Raw genomic sequence first — 21,668 nt, 5'->3', positions numbered from 1 at the left:
AGTATTTTTATCTCATACCGAAAAAAACGGGGTGATAGGTTCCCTTTAAACATTTTAACCAATTACAAATGGCATTTGCTCTGCTCTTTAGTCGGTTTTATAAGTATTTGACACTGTGACATACATCTCAGACTTAGGCTACTTTCACACTAGCGTTTTTTTGCATACGTCGCAATGCGTCGTTTTGGCGAAAAAACGCATCCTGCAAAGTCGTCTGCAGGATGCGTTTTTTTCCCCATAGACTAACATTAGCGACGCATTGCGACGAATTGACACATGTCGCAACCGTCGTGCGACGGTTGCGTCGTGTTGTGGCGGACCGCCGGCAGCAAAAAACGTTACATGTAACGTTTTTTTGTGCCGACGGTCCGCCATTTCTGACCGCGCATGCGCGTCCGGAACTCCGCCCCCACCTCCCCGCACCACACAATGGGGCAGCGGATGCGTGGAAAAACAGCATCCGCTGCCCCCGTTGTGCGGCGCTTGCACAGTATGCGTCGGTACGTCGGGCCGACGCAGCGCGACGGCCCCGTACCGACGCTAGTGTGAAAGTAGCCTTAGTCACAATAGACACCTATGTATATTACAATATTTGTAGTAGCCTTTAAAGAGGGTAAGACAGACTTGACAATGGGAGTAATATCTACCGTATACAGCCACTTACCACATATATGGAGAAATTTCATTCACATCTGAAAGGTAAATGGGAAACAGCAAAAGAGCCAATAGAAACTGATTCCCAAAATAACATTAGGAGACGCTTATAGGTTATGAAATATATACATGTTGCACAGCATCGTACATAGGACTCCAGAGTTACTCTACAAAACTGAGGTACACGACTCTCCCTTATATCCTCACTGTAAAACCCATTCTGCTGACTTAATTTATGTCCCGTGGTGGTGTCTGAGCATGGTGAGAAACCTACAGTAAGTACTAGATACAATTCAAGACATCAGGAAGAAGTGAGAGCTGCAACTTCCTCTCAATTACTTCCATAAGAGAGGAGAGTGAAGCCAGCAGGGATCATGTGACCAGCGACATAACTAGAGTCCGATGGGCCTCCGATGCAAGATTTGGACCTGGGTCCAGCCCCCAAACCCACCCTGACATTTTGGTCAGATGTATGTGCCCTTGTAGCGTTCTAAATCCTATAAGGACATACAAGTTGCACATGCTCCCTCATTATGTAGTAATGTCCCCCATCCTTAGCCCATCCTAGTACACATGTCCTCCATCCTGCTATACATGACCCCATCCTGGTATCCTGGTAAATATGTTCCTCTTCCTAGCTCCATCCTGGAATATACAGTATGTCCCCCATCCTGGTATACATATCTCCATCCTAGTATACATATCCCCATCCTAGTATATACGTCCCTTATCCTTGGATACATATCCCCCATCTTGGTGTATATGTCCCTCATTCTGCCGCTGTTCTTTAATGCATAGAAAAAAATAAACGGTTATACTCACCTTCCCGCTCTCTTCTGAAGCCGGCGGCTAACTTCAGCATGCAAGTGATGGGATGCCATGGGCCTCTAGTCACATGCACGCCGATGTCAGCTGCTGGCCTCTGATTGGCTTGCAGCATGTATTGCAGTGCAGAGGGGTCTGTGAGCCGCAATATACTTCAGCCCCTTTAAGTACATGAATGTTATTGTGATGCACTGTAATCTTCTTATACTTTTATTGTTAATTACTCATGTAAGAATACTATTGTAATACTTAGCAAGAAGGGCTTAAAGGGGTCGGTGGGAAGGGTTTCATTGTTTACTTTTTATTGTTGAAAATCAGTAAAAAATTGCAAAGCTAAGGACAAAAAGGACACCAACACATCGTATTGATAACTGAATTGTCAGTATGCCATATATTCTGACCTGTGCTTTAGAGAGTCATTGATGCCTACATTTTTTGTTGCTATGATTAAAATTTGCCACTTAGAGGATAACAATAAATGCATACATTTTTGTAATTTGGCTTGGCTATAGTTTGTTTTCTCCTCAACTTCTTTTTCCTTTTTATGTATAAATCACATGGTAGAATTTGTCCTGTTGTCTCTCACATGTCCTAATTTTAACTTTTTGGGTGAGTTGAGTTTACAGTCAGGCTCTTGTTAATGTAAGGACTAAAAATAGTTCTTTACTTATTTTTTTTGTCTTAGAACAAGGAAAACCATGGGTTGATGGAAAGACTGACCAGTCTAGCTACCGCTCATTCCCACGATGCCGATAAACTCCATAAAATCGAAAAAGAGCTGGAAAAATCTCTTACACAAAGGAAGTCACAGGAGGAAAAAGGGAAGAAATACAAGGAGGATACTGAGCAGGTGCATGTGCCATGCGTTCATTGTAGAGATAGCTAGTGTCATTGCCCTGCAACGTACAGAGATAACCCTTAAACTTTACTACGGCAAAAGAGGAAGTAACACTTGTGAGATTTCTCACATTGTGCAAAAAGTTACGTCAGTTTTGCAATGGTTTATGAAGCCACTTTGTAGATGGCTGTATAAAATAAAAAGTCATTGAAGATAATTTTTTTTCAGGATGTTGGTATGTAAAATAGGTCATTAAATTGAATCTGTCACTTAATATGTGAACAGCATAATGTAGAGACAGAGACCCTGGTTCTAGTGATGTGTCACTGAGCTGCTTGCTTTAGTTTTTATAAATACAATGTTTTATCAGCAGTAGATTATCTCTAGAGGACTAGTAAACCTGCTGCCAGGTAGTGCTCCATTTCCTTGAGTTCTGTATAACCCCACTCCCACCACTGACTGGCCATTTTCTTCCTATACATAGCATACACTGTGTTCCAAATTATTATGCACAAAGAGTTTAGGAGTGATAAGGTTAGAATTTTTTTGTTTGTCATTTAAACTCATTGATGGTGATGTGTGTCAGGGCTCTTTATATAACTGAAAGCAATTGCAGATACCTGTGCAAATTAGTTTGGCAGGTGTGTCCAAATAAAGGCAAGACTACTTAAGAAGGCTGTTCCACATTATTAAGCAGCCTACATTTTTTGCCAAAATGGGAAAGAAAAAGGATGTGTCGGCTGCTGAGAAGCAACAAATTGTGGAGTATTTAGGTCAAGGCATGACTACAATCAACATTGCCAAGACACTTCATCGTGATCATCGCACAATCAAGAAGTATGTAGCTGATTCCCAGAACACACGTGTGCGTGCTGATAAGGAAAAATTGAGGACCCTTTCCAACAGGCAATTGCGTAAGGTTAAAAGAGCAGCTGCAAAAATGCCTTGTCGTAGCAGCAGACAAGTTTTTGAAGCTGCTGGTGCCTCCAACGTCCCCAGAACAACAAGATGCAGGGTCCTTCAGAGGTTTGCAGCTGTGCGTAAGCCATCCTGACGACCACTTCTATCCACTGCACACAAGCAGAAACGGCTCCAGTGGACCAAACGATACATGAAGACTGACTTCCAAATTGTTTTGTTCACCGATGAGTTCCGTGCAACGCTCGATGGACCAGATGGATGGAGTGGAGGATGGCTGGTTGATGGACACCCCATGAAAACACGGCTAAGGCGCCAACAAGGAGGAGGTGGAGTAATGTTTTGGGCTGGAATCATGGGGAGAGAGATTGTTGGCCCCTTTATGATCCTGAAGGGGTAAAGATGAACTCCATAATCTATGTGGAGTTTCTAAAACAACACTTCCTGCCATGGTTCAAGAGGAAGAACCGTGCTTTCCGCAGCAAGATCATTTTCATGCATGATAATGCACCGTCTCATGCTGCAAAAGACACATCTGCATCTCTGGCTGCTATGGGCATAAAAGAGGACAAACTTATGGTGTGGCCACCATCTTCCCCTGACCTCAACCCCATTGAGAACCTCTGGAGCATCATCAAAAGGAGTGTCTATGATGGCGGGAGGCAGTTCACATCTAAGCAACAGCTCTTGGAGGGTATTCTGTCCACATGCAAAACAATTGAAGCAGAAACCATCCAAAAACTGACAAATTCAATGGACGAGAGAGTTCAGAAGCTTCTTTCGATCAAGGGGTCCTATGTGCAAATGTAACATCACCTAGAATAAAGTTTTCACTTGAAAACTGTTTGATTTCATTTTGTAATAAGCTGATAATGCTTATAACTTCACAATTGACCATTTTTTTGTTCAAAATAAAAAAAAAAGGTTGAAAACTCTGCTGTGCATAATAATTTGGAACATGCATTTTGAGTGTTTATTTTTTTTTTAAAGATACTGTTTTCATAGGCAGTTTGCTCCAAAACATTGCAATTCTACTAGAATAGTAGATGACTGGAAAACAACAATGACTGCAATTCAGATAGGTAATTTAGAGAAAATATGAGGAAATATTATTTGCATAATAATTTGGAACACAGTGTATATAGAAGCTGTCAATCAGTGGTGTGGATGGGGTCATACAGAGCACAGCACTCAGAGAACTGGTAGATCTGCTGTAGAACAAACTGTTATTTCATAAACAAAAATACAGCACGCAGAACAGTAAGTGATACATTGCTTGAATCAGGGACTCTGACCCTTTATCACACTGCTTTCAGAAGGCTAGCAAAAATCTGTTGACAGATTGTCGTTAAAGCTGTGTACAATTGGCATCAATTCCTTTAGCTGTGTTTAAAATAGAGTTAACTGCAACTTACTAACATGCCGATGCATTACACAGAGAAGGGTCTGACTCAGCTATTGAAATTAGCCAGACAGCCAGCCCCCGTCACACACATCACTGGTCACATTCCAAACAAGAAGTTCATTACATAGATTTTAATAAGTTGTGTATTTCTATTTTAAACACATCCAAAAAGATTTTTTTTCTTGTGGAAACCCCTTTAAACATGCCATCCATCTTACATGCAAATAACACTAAAAAAATAAATAGCAGTAAAACCAGTTTTAGTATTTTGTCTACTTTATTGTTTCTTATATATCTCCATCTATGAATCTACCCTCATCAATTTGATATTAGCTTACAGATCAACTACTAATCTGATATAAATCATTATTTCAAACAGTATCTTGGCTACAGAAGAAATCTCCTTAAAGGGGTATTCTCATGTTTTTAAACTGTTTCAGTTAGATAGCATGAAAATAAGTACGTTTTTAACTAACTTGCTTTCTCTATTCTCCTTCAATGAGAGCTTTTATCTTACATATTGTGCAGCTTATTTCCATGCAGTTTGGCCATTAGTGCCTGCCCACCGTCTGGCCAAGTGTGTACAGTAGTTACATTCCAAGAGATGAATTAACTCCTAAGATCACAGACAGCTCTTTCCAGGCCATTGATTTCTATACAGTAGTTAGCTGCTCACCTTACTCTCAACTCCTGACAAGCTTTTGTTACAAATCTTGCAAAATCAACAACTCCCACCATCGACTGTTTCCAAAGCAGGTCTCCTATTCATGGCTCTCATTTCCTTAGCAATATGATTGTTCAAATGCATTGTTATTTCTATATGTAAATATAGTTATAACAACTTTGACTTCGGAACAAACCACTGATAACTGTATGAGTTACAGAAAAAAATTGTGCTGAGCTTTCTAGTTCTACTAATACTACATTTCTACTATTCAACAAGAGCTGTCACTCAAGAAGGAGAGCCCGCCCTGCCGGAGACCAGGAAGTAAGGAGATTGCAAAGCACAGCTGCTCAAAAGACAAATGTAGAACTGGAGCGCCCCCACACCGCCGCAGGGCCGAGGGGTACCCGGAGCCGGGCCTCTGAGTCTCTGCTCTGGGGGTTGTCACGGTGGCTAGACCCGGTCCGTGGCCCTGTCCGTCAGTGGGGGACGTCCGGTGAAATAGGTGGTAGTAATGGTAGCGATGTAACGGTGCGGTTGTGGGGTGTAAGTCGCGGTAAATAACGAGGACACCAGTTTGCAGTCTCTTTACCTCTTTACTGGAGATCTCTGAGTCCTCAGTCCAGAATACGGTTCACCAGGCTGCGCAAGTCCGGCCGGTCCAATGGCACCTCCAGAGCCCTCCTCTCAGGTGGAAATCTGTGCCTTCCTTCTAGCGCTATGTGTTGTAGTCCTTCCCTGCTGTGCTCACGGAAAGTGACCCCACAACGGTTGTGTCTGTTTCTTAAGTTCCCTCACAACTCGATTTGATGTTCCTCTGTAATCCACCCCTTCCCTGTATTCAGGTTGGAATGGCACCCGTTTGTCAGGTAGGCCTGGAGTTCTTCCGGGACCCTAGAGACGCCCCTCTCCCGCAATTGCCCCCCAAGACTTCATAGGTGATATGTGGTAGACAGCCCGCCTGAGACCGACTGTCCTGCCGCTGTTTGGAGTATGGCTTGAAGCTGTATTCTAATCCACTCCCTCGGCGTTCCGGCCACCGGTATTGCGCCTCAGCAAGGTGCTGCCTCTTTCAGCACAACCCCTGCTGGTATTCTCCTTCTGCTTGATCTCGTTTCTCACTCAGCACAATCTGTCTCGCTTCTAGTCCTTTCCTTGAGTCCCGCCGCTTCCAGGAGCCTGCGCGGACCCGTTACGTTCTTTCAATGCCAAGCCTCTGCCAGGATCCCACCCCTGGCAGAGACCCTACAGTCTCTCCCTTCACAACACCCCCTGCCACAGGGTGTTGCTCCGTTCAATCCCGTCAGCGTTCTCTCTAACTTTCTGCCTGACCCCCAGTTTACCCACTATGGTGGGGAGTGGCCTAATGAATAGCACCCTTAGCTCCCCCCGGAGGCCCAGCTGTGAAACATATTGGTGTCTGTGATACCTGATTGGAGGAACTCCTTCGGTGCCATCGAACGTACCATGGCTCCCCTTAGCGGCAGAGCCACAGTACTGAAACGACCAGAACTCTGGGGCGCTGCACTCCCCCCTGGTTAAACACAGTACTCCTGGACTGGGAAGAAAAACAACAATACAGATTAGCAAAAAGACATACAATTTTGTTGAGTGCAAAACGATAAGTATACTTGAACAGGCTTCCCTTTATGGGAGGTGAGGACACTTTTAACGTTACAAACATGGTCAACATTATAAATTACAGGCTATGCATAACTCCTGTTACCCAACCGGGTATTCTACTTAGTGCAAATTCTGGAACAATAAATTAACATTGCCTTTAGGAAACATACACTCTTAGTTTACCAAAGGCCTTCCTATAATCACATTACAGGGTAAGGTAACTTCACATTCTCCTACTTTGAACCTGCAGGACCGCCTGTCCCTATGGCACCAGACCTACTGCCTCTCCTTTCTTTTACAGGACCGCCCTGTTCATCCAGGGCCTACTGCCTTTCTCTACTATACATGGTATAGACATAACATTCCTTTCGTTTAAAGAACTCTGAGCCAGCTCTACTCGGCTCCTTTAAGGACTCACTCTCTAACCCCTACGGGTTCACTCTCTGTCCTTAGTAACAAAGTAACTTTCAATGGGGACGCGGGGTTTACCTTCTATCCTCACCTTCATTATTACTTTGCTTACTTTCAACTATGCAGACCTCTATCTCTACCCCTACGGGCTCTCTGCATCTTTTCTTTCTGCAAAACATTATTTAGACATTTCAACAAATTCAACACATATAACTTAGCATGTAAAACAGTTACATTTCTTTTCAAGGCATCATTATGGCATTACTGTTCTGCAACAGTATCTCTCTCAAGTTCAGTTTCTCACATCCCCTTTAAGAGGAGACCAAGTCTTTCTAAGGTAGCTCGTCTTCTCAGCCTACCGGCCCATGCAAAGGTTCCGGCATGGTACCTTCGCAAAGTGTCTTTAACTAGAACCGGTAGGAAAGGTATCTTCACAAAGTGTCTTTGGCTCAAACAAATAGGGCAAATATCTTCGCAAAGTGTCTTTGGCTAAAACCAGTAGGGAGCACCTTTAAGAAGGTGCAAACTATTTACAAGGGAAGTTCGAATCATGCACAGTCCATGATTTATGCAGTTCTTTAAACTTGTGCAAAAATTTTAGGAAAACTCAGAACAACACAGGGATCCCGGGTCAACAAAGGGATCCATTAACCCTGGGCGGGTTTAGCAGCAACAGGAACAGTTAAAACAATAAAGTAGCAACTATGTACATTTTCATAACATTGGAAGCTATATCTTACTGAGGTTCTACGGGAGGTGACCTTCTTTCTGGCTTCACCAGACTCACAGATCGGCCCGGTGAGCCAGGACGCCGTTCTGGTCCCAGTAAGGATAGAATCCCTCTCCGGGAGGTCCTTCTCGTCGGTAGGCGTACCCGCCTCTCCGGGGCGCGGTGAGGTCGAACTTCCCCTGGTTCCGCGGGGTCAGGTCCCGCTGCCTTTCCTCCAGGACTATCGTCTTCTGGTGTCCCAGCAGCAGCCTGGAGGGCGACACATCGTTGGACCCCCCGGGCAAACCAGCCCGTCTCACTGGTGTTCTTTCTCCACCTCGTATAGGTGACGGCGTCCCCCGGCTCCAGATTGCAATCAGACCGCCTGCCAGAAGGTTCCACCTCTTCTCGGTCCACCCGGACCTGGATCGGCTCCCCGATCTCCTGTATGACCCCTCTCCCTTGCTGGGGATGGAAGGCCACCACAACACCCCAGTGTGAGGGCGAAATCTCGGGGACACTAACCAAGTCCACTTGTTCTGCAGGCTGGGGCCGGCTCCGCCACTCTGCCATAAGGCGCCGTAAGTGCTCCGCATCCGGCATGATCTTCAGACCCGGTGCAGGTAGGGTGCCTTCAGCCGGGTCCGGGTAAGGAGCAATGGGAGACAGCTTAATCTCGGTGGGTTGGCCCACCCGGGTGAGCACGCGGGCATCGGCCCTCAGTCGGCGGGTCAGCTGGCGGGCCTCGGCCGCAGCCACACGTTCCTCCGATAACGGCGTCGGAGGTCGGCCCATCGGGGACTCGGTAAGGGTCAGACCTCCCAGCAGCGGTACCTCGGAGCCTATCTCGGACGCCGCGGCCTCAGACTGAGCCGACTCAGCTCCGCGTGGTGCTTCGGGTGCCGCCATCTTTTTCTCCTCTCCCGCGTCTTCTTCCCGCGGTCTCTTCCGTGGGCGGCCCCGTCCCCATGGTCTCCACCCTCCGACCAAGATCAGGAGGCGTACCTCAGCTGTTGACGGGCACGTCCTCAGGACACAGAAATACTTAGACTGGGCGGCCATTACTGTTCGCGCTCTCCAGCTCGTCTACGCCCACTCCACGCCCCTCTTCTCTTCCTGCGCTTTCCTCAGCGCTGCAATGGCGGCGGATTTTGGCGGCAAATGGCACAGCACACAGTCTTGCAATAAAGTACAGTCCAAGCACAGTAAATCACAGTCTCTAGGCACACATGACCTGATTCTTCAGGCTTAAGTAGATCCTGTTCGTGACGCCAAGTTGGAGCGCCCCCACACCGCCGCAGGGCCGAGGGGTACCCGGAGCCGGGCCTCTGAGTCTCTGCTCTGGGGGTTGTCACGGTGGCTAGACCCGGTCCGTGGCCCTGTCCGTCAGTGGGGGACGTCCGGTGAAATAGGTGGTAGTAATGGTAGCGATGTAACGGTGCGGTTGTGGGGTGTAAGTCGCGGTAAATAACGAGGACACCAGTTTGCAGTCTCTTTACCTCTTTACTGGAGATCTCTGAGTCCTCAGTCCAGAATACGGTTCACCAGGCTGCGCAAGTCCGGCCGGTCCAATGGCACCTCCAGAGCCCTCCTCTCAGGTGGAAATCTGTGCCTTCCTTCTAGCGCTATGTGTTGTAGTCCTTCCCTGCTGTGCTCACGGAAAGTGACCCCACAACGGTTGTGTCTGTTTCTTAAGTTCCCTCACAACTCGATTTGATGTTCCTCTGTAATCCACCCCTTCCCTGTATTCAGGTTGGAATGGCACCCGTTTGTCAGGTAGGCCTGGAGTTCTTCCGGGACCCTAGAGACGCCCCTCTCCCGCAATTGCCCCCCAAGACTTCATAGGTGATATGTGGTAGACAGCCCGCCTGAGACCGACTGTCCTGCCGCTGTTTGGAGTATGACTTGAAGCTGTATTCTAATCCACTCCCTCGGCGTTCCGGCCACCGGTATTGCGCCTCAGCAAGGTGCTGCCTCTTTCAGCACAACCCCTGCTGGTATTCTCCTTCTGCTTGATCTCGTTTCTCACTCAGCACAATCTGTCTCGCTTCTAGTCCTTTCCTTGAGTCCCGCCGCTTCCAGGAGCCTGCGCGGACCCGTTACGTTCTTTCAATGCCAAGCCTCTGCCAGGATCCCACCCCTGGCAGAGACCCTACAGTCTCTCCCTTCACAACACCCCCTGCCACAGGGTGTTGCTCCGTTCAATCCCGTCAGCGTTCTCTCTAACTTTCTGCCTGACCCCCAGTTTACCCACTATGGTGGGGAGTGGCCTAATGAATAGCACCCTTAGCTCCCCCCGGAGGCCCAGCTGTGAAACATATTGGTGTCTGTGATACCTGATTGGAGGAACTCCTTCGGTGCCATCGAACGTACCATGGCTCCCCTTAGCGGCAGAGCCACAGTACTGCAACGACCAGAACTCTGGGGCGCTGCAGAACCAACCGTTGAGAATAGCGCCACAAAATAGGCCATTACCGATGGTTAATAATTAATATATGTGATTAGTAATATTTTGTATTATTAAAATATTTTATTCACAAAATCACTTTTGTTTGTAAAACTGCATGAAAATTTATTTTTCCCATTAGAAAATGTCAAAGCTTCAAGTTCAAAAGACTGAACTTCTAGAGCAAAAGCAAAGGTTAGAAGTCCGACTGGAAGAGAAGACCCAAGAGATGAAGGGTGAGTGTTACAGTTTCCCCCTTTAATTGTCTACTTTTGTATCAGTAGATAAAGAAGTAAGTGGTTACTCACTTACATATCCTTATTGTTGGTCTCTAACTTCTATCTATTCATACAGATAAAATGGATGATCTCACAAATCAACTATTTTCTGATGTGGAGAAAGAAGGAAAGCAAAGAATGTATGTACAATGTGATAAACACAGTATACATGGGTGAAGACCTACTTTACTCTCTACATTATTTATGTAAATGATTGCTCTTTTTTTGTTGTATGTACCTGGTAGTGAATGAAGTGTTAGCAGAGTAGAAATACAAACTCATTAACCCAGTGTTTCTTCTATCATTTATATTAATGATCTTGGTTCATTCTTTTATTTATAACATTTCTTACTCAGGAAGCTTGAAAAACAGTTTGAAATGCAAAAAAAGGACTATGAACAACAAATAAAGCAACTGAGAAATGAAATTGAGGCTTTAAAAGAAAAGAATAAGCAACTGATGCTACAGCTAGAGGAGCAGACAAGACTCCGTGATGGGTTGGAACTAGAAGTTGCTCATTTGTCTGACCAAGCAAAGGTAAAGAATATAAGAACATCCACTTCTACTGTCTTAACTACAGAACAAGCGTTTGCAGCGTTCATATTACTCTGCGAGTGTAAAGCACAAAAGTTTCACACCATATATTTTTTAGACGTATGAACTGCCACATTTGGGGAAAAATAATCCACACTACAGTGTTAAAGGGAACCTGTCACCCCCAGCAGGCGTTTGTAACTAAAAGAGCCACCTTGTGCAGCACTACTGCTGCATTCTGACAAGGTGGCTCTTTTAGTTCAGGTCCCTGGCACTGCTGCAATAATCGTTTTTGAAGTTTGTCCCTCATACCTCGAAATCGCCAGGGGGGCAGATCTTTCCCCCCTAACACAGACGCACCACAGCCGTCACTCATGGCCTCTGCGCACCAGGCGCCACCTCCTCTTCCTTCATTAGCGTCCCCAGCGCCTGAGCAGTTGTTTTTTTTTCGGGCATGTGCAGTTGCGCTGCTCTTCGAACTTATAGTGCAGGCGCCGGGGACGCTAATGAAGAAAGAGGAGGCGGCGCCCGGCACGCAGAGGCCATGAGTGACGGCTGTGGTGCATCTGGATTAGGGGGGAAAGAGCTGCCCCCCTGGCGATTTCGAGGTATGAGGGACAAACTTCAAAAAGGATTATTGCAGCAGTGCCAGGAACAAGAACTAAAAGAGCCACCTTGTCAGAATGCAGCATTAGTGCAGCACAAGGTGGCTCTATTAGTTACAAACGCCTGGGGGCGTGACAGGTTCCCTTTAAATGCTAAATAATTTCTTACTTCAGCCACCACTAGGGGGAGCATACTTTCATACAGGATTTGTGTAGTTAGTTGCAGTGAGCTCCCCCCAGTGGTGTCTGCCGAGACACAGAAATTTATCATGTAATTTTTTTTGCTTTGTAAAAGGAAATGGGTTTTGGATCTATGCTACAGAAAGACAAATCCCCAGATATTTTACAGAGTTTTAGATCTATTTAAATTATTAAATAAAATGATTTGTACGCTATATTCATTTAGTGTGCTATACCACCACAGATATTAGCATTAAAGGGAATCTGTCAGCAAGTTTTTGCTATGTAATTTTAGGTCAGCATAATGTAGGGGTTGAGGCAAGTGATGTGTCACTTACTAGACTCTGTGTTGTTTCAATGCAAACAGTGTTTTATTAGGAGATTATCTCTGCTGGACTAGTTGCCTTCGTACTTCCTGGTCCAACCATGCCCCCAGCATCTGCTTACAGTTAATATACACATGTACATAGAGAGCTAATAATCAGTGGTTTCAGCAGGGTTCACTTTCTGAGCTCTGCTACATCTACGGCAGAGAAAACTCTTATTGTATTTCAACTGCTGCACCCAGTAAACTAAGCGAAACATCTCTGGAATCAGGGTCTCTTTAAATACATTATGCTGCTCTCAGATGAGGTAGCAAAAACCTGGTGACACGTTCCCTTTAAACCCTAAGAATATTAGGTGTTATCCTCTAATCCACAAAAGGAATGTCATTTAATGAACTGATTAAATGACATACCTTTTGTGGAAAACGGAGATGTCTATCTGCTGTCCATCTCTACTATGCAGGCTATCTTTTGTACAGATTTGCTTTTTCATACCAATACCAATTCTTTGCTGCTGAAGTAAAAAAAAGTAGTTTTGTTAAGTAGTCTAATACGTATATAAAGCCGAATGTGTGTTTGTATGTATGTGTGTGTGTGTGTCCGGGATTGGCATCTGCACCGTCGCAGCTACAGCCACAAAATTTTGCACAGTCACACGTCTGGACCCGAGAGCATCATAGGCTATGTTGTGAGGCGAAATTTTAACCCCGCGCGTTCCAATTCACCAAACAATTTTGCCCCTATCTACATAATGGGAAAAAAGTGAAAGAAAAAGTGTTGGAGGCAAATTGACAGCTGCCAGATGTGAACAAGGGGGACTTAAAGAATGAGAGTGATGGCGCCAAAGATGCTAAGGTGGGGCCCCGACATGGGATACTCACCACACACGGGGATATGAACACACACACACAAAATGCGCCACACGCTACCACGTGCTTGAACACATATATCACCCTCAGCACACATTTCACCACACATACACCAACCTCGCCACATAAAAGTCGAAACACAAAAGTCGCCGCTCAAACCCCGCCACGCGCAAAACTCGCCACATGCAAAACTAGGCTCACGCAAAACTCGCCACACGTGCAAAACTCACCTCATGGAAAACTCACCACACGCAAAACTTGCACATGCGGAAAGATTGCCACATGCACAAAAGTTGCAACACATGCAAAAGTTGCCTCACACAAAATTTGCAAATACTCAAAACGCACCACACATAAAACTCGCCATGCGCAAAACTCGCCATGCGCAAAACTTGCTGCACACAACTTGCTACACTAACCTGTCACATGCAACTCGACACACAAAAAGTTGCTACACGCATGTCGCCACACAAAACTCATCTGACAAAAGTCGCTACATGCATGTAGCCACATGCAACTCAACACACACAACTTGACACACGAAACTCGCCCTAAAACACACACACAAGTCTGGTATTATCCTTCAAAAATAAAAATCTGATTAATAAGCAGACAAACTACAAGAGCAACAAATGTACCATATAGGAAATACGGCAGCTGTCAGTCATATGACCTGTCTATTATGTGTATGTGTGAGCTAATATATACTGCCAGGGGGGAGGGCTTCCTGTTGGCTGGGGATTTATCAGGCTGCCAATTTAGCTTACAAATACTGAGGTAAAAATACTGACCAAATAACGTGTGAACGCGGTCTAATACAGGAGGAGATGACATACAGATATATGCTATATACAGGGGAGATGACACACAGATATATACTATATACAGGAGAGATGACACACAGGTATATACTATATACAGGGGAGATGACACACAGGCATATACTATATACAGGAGAGATGACACACAGGTATATACTATATACAGGAGAGATACCACACAGATATATACTATATACAGGAGAGATACCACACAGATATATACTATATACAGGAGGGATGACACACAGGTACATACTATATACAGGTGAGATGACACACAGGTATATACTATATACAGGAGGAGATGACATACAGGTACATACTATATACAGGAGGAGATGACATACAGATATATACTATACACAGGAAGAGATGACATACAGATATATGCTATATACAGGGGAGATGACACACAGATATATACTATATACAGGAGGAGATGACACACAGATATATACTATATACAGGAGAGATGACACACAGGTATATACTATATACAGGAGGAGATGACACACAGGTATATACTATATACAGGAGGAGATGACACACACATATATACTATATAGAGGGGAGATGACACACAGGTATATACTATATACAGGAGGAGATGACACACAGGTATATACTATATACAGGAGGAGATGACGCACTGGTATATACTATATACAGGGGAGATGACATACAGGTACATACTATATACAGGAGAGATGACACACAGGTATATACTATATACAGGGGAGATGACATACAGGTATATACTATATACAGGAGGAGATGACATACAGGTATATACAGTACTATATACAGGGGAGATGACACACAGGTATATACTATATACAGGAGGAGATAACACATAGGTATATACAATATACAGGAGGAGATGACATACAGCAGGTATATACTATTTACAGGGGAGATGACATACAGGTATATACTATATACAGGAGATGACATACAGGTGTATACTATATATAAGGGAGATGACAAACATGTATAAACTGAGGGGAAAATGAGAGGTGTGAGGTGAAAATGAGGGGTGTGAGGTGAAAATGAAAAGGTGTGAGTGCAAAATGAGAGGAGTGAGAGAAAATAGTGGAGTGATCGGAAAATGACAGATGTGAGGTCGAAATGACAAGTGTTAAGGGGGAATGAGAGGAGTGAGGGGGAAAATGAGAGGTGTAAGGGAGAAAATGAGAGATGTGAGGGTGAAAATGAGAGGCGTGACGGGAAAATAAGAGAAGTGAGGTGCTATAACTAACCACAGATATTTACTATGCCCAGGCAACGCCGGGCTCTTCAGCTAGTGATAATTAAGGACGCATTATCATAGTTTAGTGTTATGTGAGATTATGCCTAATATAGCTATTACGCCCTATGGTTTTTATTAGTTATCCTACTTTTCAGAGATACACTAAAATAATCATATCCGCAGTTCTTAGAACTGTTCCTAAGACTGGCTCTAGGCTTTTCCTGGTATCGGACCACAATCCTGGCCCTGAAATTGGAGGAACTGCTAGACTTTATTCTAATCATAGATACATATTTACTTGGGACATTTCCAAGCTCAGTATTACTTATACAAACAGATGATGTAATTGCTTGCCTGTTTATTCCAGATCCTCAGATGGAATTATATATAAATTCTTTGTGCTGCTTTTTGGAAAATCCCCAACACATAACATCAGCTAATTAACGGGAAGCTGTACGAATCAGATGAAGCTTGACATGACTTGTGCAGCTGATATGTTTCATGGGATCCACTAATACTGTAAACCGTGATCTCCTGAGTGTAATGTGTGCGGAGTATAGCACTGCTTGCAAAGCTCCACGATACTCAAGTATGGCAGTGTATGGACAGAATGTCTTTTGCCAGACCCTCATAAGCCCATAAGACTTAATGTGTTTATAACCTGCATACATTTATTACTATACAAGATACTAATATTGTGGACTGCCAACATATATACATACACAAGAATGGTTACATTCTATAAATCACAGAGCATCTGGAGTGTTCAAGTGGAATATAGCAAAGAGTTTACAGAAAATTAACAATGATCCCCTAAAAAAAAAAAAAAAGTACAATTTATTAAATATACGTTAAAAGTGGTAAATTCCCTTATATAAGGGCTAATGTTTGTGAGTGAAGTTTAACCCTTCAGACTATGTGGTACTAACCTCCTATTTATTTATGCTGGATAAATAGGGTATCAATGTGTGTAGGCCACGCAGTGGAATAGACATAGACAATTCATTTGGGGGCAGCTTGCCCTAATGTACGCTATTCAAAGCTACCTGTCCGTGGATATTTGCATCTTAAGATGGACAATAGTGGCTCCCCCGCATCTTGTAGACTATCCCTGATAATCCCTGGTAATCTTTATATAACCGGGAGAATAAAAGGAATTAAATCCAAGGTCCAATCAACATACGCCACATTTGTATGAGATATAGATTCTTAGATATATATCAGACAACCGATCTAGCCCCAGAAATTCACTAGTCGCTGGTTGGCGTGCCGTTGGCTGTGGCAAGCGTGAGACCATAGTGCATCACTGCTCGCACTGATGTGGCTGAACTCTTTGTTTGTTAGCGGTGGAAGGAGACAAGGGGATGATATTTCCCCACATTACTCCACTGATCAGTCGGGATCTACTGATAAACCTCTAAAATATGTACTGAGAAAGGCATACTTCCCAACTTTTGAGGAACAGAAAGAGGGACATGTAGCTTGGCAAGTTTTGGCTACGCCCCTGGCCACACCCCAATCCATGCATATCTACCATTTCTTTCTACCGTGGTAGGAGCAGATGTCAGAAGGACGGTTGTAGTGAGACACTCAGACGCCTGAGAGTGCAAGGACCCAAATCTGGGACTGTCCACTGTAATCAGTACTCTTGGGACTAGCTAGAGAGGAGCTGATTTATTCACATTCACAGGTCTCTGGTCTGGGAGATTCATTTTAATTACTGAAGTGTCACACAACATCCATTTCAACTAACTGGGCAGAGAGACAGCATATAACCAGTACCAACTGTTATGCAGTAGCCATCTATATATATAATTGGCTAAGGGGTACTTCCGTCTGTTTGTCTGTCTGTCTGCAACTTCCGTAAAGCTGGCAGGCCGCGACCAATCAGCAACAGGCTTAGTCCGGCTGCGAATTGGCCCCTCCCTACTCTCCTCCAGTCAGTGCCCCCTCCCTACTCCCCTCCAGTCAGTGCCAGTGTGTCGCCCCATCCCGGACCAACTTTTTACTATTGATGCTGTCTATGCAGCATCAATAGTAAAAAGAAATAATGTTAAAAATAATAAAAAAAATTAAAAATCATGCTATTCTCACCTTCCGTCACCTCTGCAGCTTTCCCGCTCCTCGCGATGTGGCCACCAGCTTCCGTTCCCAGAGATGCATTGCGAAATTACCCAAATGACTTAGCGGTCACACGAGACTACGTCGGCTTTGCTATATACTACGTGGCCTGTGTTATATACTGCGTGGGTTGTGCTATGTATTATGTGGGCTGTGTTATATACTGCGTGGGCTGTGTTATATACTGCCTGGCTGCTATAAACTACATGGGCTGTGTTTTATACTGCGTGGGCTGTGTTATATAATATGTGGGCTGTGTTATATACTGCGTGGGCTGTGTTATATGCTGCATGGGCTGTATTATATACTACTTGGGCTGTGTTATATACTATGTGGGCTGTGTTATATACTGCGTGGGCTGTGTTATATACTGCATGGGCTGTGTTATATACTACGTGGGCTATGTTATATACTGGATGGGCTGTGTTATATACTACGTGGGTTGTGTTATATACTACGTGGGCTGTGTTATATACTACGTTGGCTGTGTTATGTACTACGTGGGCTGTGTTATATACTGTGTGGGCTGTGTCATATACTGCATGGGCTGTGTTATATACTATGTGGGCTGTGTTATATACTATGTGGGCTGTGTTATACACTATGTGGGCTGTGTTATATACTACGTGGGCTGTGCTATATACTACGTGGCCTGTTATATACTGCGTGGGCTTTGTTATATACTGCATGGGCTGTGTTATATACTACGTGGGCTATGTTATATACTGGATGGGCTGTGTTATGTACTGCGTGGGCTGTGTTATATGCTACGTGGGCTGTGTTATATACTACGTGGGCTGTGTTATATACTGCGTGGGCTGTGTTATATACTACGTGGGCTGTGTTATATACTGCGTGGGCTGTTTTATATACTACATGGGCTGTGTTATATACTACATGGGCTGTGTTATATACTACGTGGGCTGTGCTATATACTACATGGCCTGTTATATACTGCGTGGGTTGTGCTATATATTACGTGGGCTGTGTTATATACTTCGTGGCTGCTATATACTACGTGGGCTGTGTTATATACTACGTGGGCTGTGTTATATACTGCGTGGGCTGTGCTATATATTACGTGGGCTGTGTTATATACTACATGGCTGAGCTATATACTACGTGGCTGTCTGTGTTACGAGGGCTGTGCTATATACTACGTGGGCTGTGTTATATACTGCGTGGACAGTGTTATATACTACGTGGGCTGTGTTATACACTGCATGGGCTGTGCTAAATATTACGTGGGCTGTGCTATGTATTACGTGGGCTCTGCTATTTACTACGTGGCTGCTATATACTACATGGCTGTGCTATTCATTACGTGGCTGTCTGTGTTACGTGGGCTGTGCTATATATACTATGTGGCTGCTATATACTATGTGGCTGCTATATACTACGTGGCTGTGCTATATACTACGTGGCTGTGCTATATACTACGTGGCTGTGCTATTTACTAGGTGGCTGTGTTATATACTACGTGGCTGTGCTATATACTGCGTGGCTGTGCTGAGGTCGACGTACATACATATTCTAGAATACCCGATGTGTTAGAATTGGGCCACCATCTAGTTAGAAATATTTGAGAAATCACTATAGCTCAATAGAATCCAACCCCAAAATACTCTATAGCCCAATAGCTTAATACCTGACTGTGAGGAGATAGTGCACATAATATTAGATAATTTATCTACGTAAAGAGCAGGGAAGGGGGTCACCACAAGTATCACGAGTAGCGAAATGACCTTCGGGGTGTGGAGACGCCACTCCTGACACTTGTGGTGACCTCCTTCCCTGTGTGTCTCTTGTTTCTGTTTGGATTATAAGGATTTTGTAGTGTCTCCTCTGTGAGGCACTCTGGTTTTTATTGTTATTTTTCTCTATTTTGGATTTTAAAACAGTTAATAAAACCATGATTTTATTATAATGGATCTCTTCATTACTTTCGGGGAAATTTTGTACTAGGGTTTGGATTTAACATTGCCATTGACTTATGTTATACGGACATCCTTGGGTAATTAATTGTTAAAATGACTTATAGTAAGGGTTCACAGGCTGGAGCAATAGTGATTGTCTTTTATGAGGAACTACACATACTAGTTCCTGTAATTAATCATAGGGAAATGCTGTTGTGATGCAAGGTAAATTCCAAAAGTTGTAAATAGATAGAAGAAAGTCCTCTTCCTATTTGTAAGATTCACTGCTAATAGCTATGATACAAGAAAGGAGACGTCAGATAAGTGACGCTGACTTCCCCATATGTAATGGGTCATATAGTGCATGAGACAGAATGCCCCAGCATGGGGTTATCTGGTTATTGTGTGTTTTAGCCATTATTTAGGCTCATTTCAACATCTTGAAAAAGTATTAATAGAAATGTGGCCAAGAAAAGTCACAAAATGAATTAGGATTGTGTGCCATGTTTTGACATACCAGCATGGCAGCCATAAGTTGGAATAAGAAAGAGATTTGTATAGCATGCATAGCAACTGGTTTCCAATATTTTATGTCACATGTCCTGTCTTGTTCTTGTATGAGAGTGCTAATAGATATAATTTGACTTACCATGTTTCTTTATAACATCACTAATTGGTTTTATGAAGTTTGTTGGTATCTCATGTTTTCTTGACAGCTGCAAAAAATGGTAAATATATGTGAAATCATTTCTGTAGCATTATTTTCTCTGTCATATTATATTAATATTTATGTAGATGTCATATGTCTGGATTTGAACACTTGATGCTGTCATCAGTGTCTCTTTCCTCTGAGCCACAGCAGATACACCTTTCTTTGGGTGTTTTAGTTCTGTTACCTTTGTTTCTGTCTGTTTTGGGTAACAGGTGTTTTTCTTTCATTTACTCTGTCTGCCCTATCACCTTTCGGGTGCAGCTTTATATACTTCCCCTGCTGGTGTTTCTTCTTGGTGATAGTCTTTGTTGGATTAATTAACTGTACCTGTAGTTGGTTGCAGCTGTTTCTTGTATAACTCCTTTATTCCTTAGGGAATTGCTACTCTAGCTATATACTAGAAGCTGCTAAGGACATTAAGTCACCATCAAGTGGGGGCACAATTGCGTTACCTTAGGGTGCCAACCTCTGTGGCCAGTCAGGGACAGACTAGGGTAAGAGGAAGGCTTTTCCTAGTCTGAACAGTGATATGTCAGGTTCAGGTATTTGTCTCCCTGATTTCTACGCTACTCATGTGCCTTAGCACATAACAGAATAACAGTCAGTTAGTCATAACAGAAGAATACGAAAAACACAGTTTAAAACTTGTAAGGCCAAAAAAAAAACTAAGATAAAGAGAGATATGCCAAAGAAAGACTTACTGTAGATTTTTAAGGGTAGAGAGAATTTAGAATAGAGGTCTGTGACCACCACTATAAAACAAAATATATCATGTGCTGTCAATGAGGAGAGTAGAGAAAGATATTTAAAGGCAGCTAATGTCCCCTGAAAGTAAAAGGTTTGGATGTTGTACTTCCAACTGTCCGATCTTTCTCTTTCCCAACTTCATCAGTTAAGGAATAGTTAGGAAATCCTCATACAGTGGCATGCAAAAGTTTGGGCACCCTTGGTCAAAATTACTGTTATTGAGAACAATTAAGCAAGTTGAAGATGATATAATCTCTAAGAGGGCTAAAGTTAAAGATGGCACATTTCCTTTGTATTTTAGGCAAAAAAAATATATATATATTTTCAACTTTTACATTTTATCTTCAACTTGCTTAACTGTTCACAATAACAAACATTTTTGCCAGGGGTGTCGAAAGTTTGACATGCCACTGTACATATCAAATGGCCGTCGAGTTCATCTGATTTCCTTCTAATGTGTACTAGGGCTATAATGGCCATTGACTGCAGTTGGACTGCATGTGCTTTACAGTTGCACTGAGTAAACTATTTCTCACAAGAGGTTGATTTAGGCTAGGTTCACATTAGCGTTTGAGTCTGCAGTGTATTATCCGCAGGCGCAAACACATGTCAAATCGCATGCTAATGCAGCGTTTTTATCCGCATCATCTTACGCTTGACGCAGAAAAAAGCTGCATTTGGATGCGTTTACATTATTTATGCGCATGCGTTCGATCGAACAATGCTTTTCCAGGAGAATTTCCTTGACACGAGCCACTTCCAATTGGCGTGTCTCCTGTAAATTCTCTATATAGTCCCTTGTACAGATGAAATCCTC

At 43.7% G+C, this 21,668-nt stretch overlaps 1 protein-coding gene across 1 annotated transcript in view; it reads left to right on the top strand.

Annotated features, from left to right (window-relative positions):
- MYO5C (myosin VC) overlaps positions 1–21,668 on the top strand; it is a 425,456-nt gene that overhangs the window by 278,501 nt on the left and 125,287 nt on the right. Inside the window, exons 22-25 of the mRNA XM_077263765.1 lie at positions 2,165–2,329; positions 10,636–10,729; positions 10,848–10,911; positions 11,128–11,308. Of these exons, the coding sequence (XP_077119880.1) occupies positions 2,165–2,329; positions 10,636–10,729; positions 10,848–10,911; positions 11,128–11,308 (504 nt within the window). The remainder of the gene's footprint in view (positions 1–2,164; positions 2,330–10,635; positions 10,730–10,847; positions 10,912–11,127; positions 11,309–21,668) is intronic.

Source organism: Ranitomeya variabilis, chromosome 5 (assembly GCF_051348905.1).
Source record: "Ranitomeya variabilis isolate aRanVar5 chromosome 5, aRanVar5.hap1, whole genome shotgun sequence".
Classification (NCBI taxonomy): Eukaryota; Metazoa; Chordata; class Amphibia; order Anura; family Dendrobatidae; genus Ranitomeya; species Ranitomeya variabilis.
The sequence above is the reverse complement of the archived record's forward strand: the minus strand, read 5'-3'. Positions and strand labels throughout refer to the sequence as shown.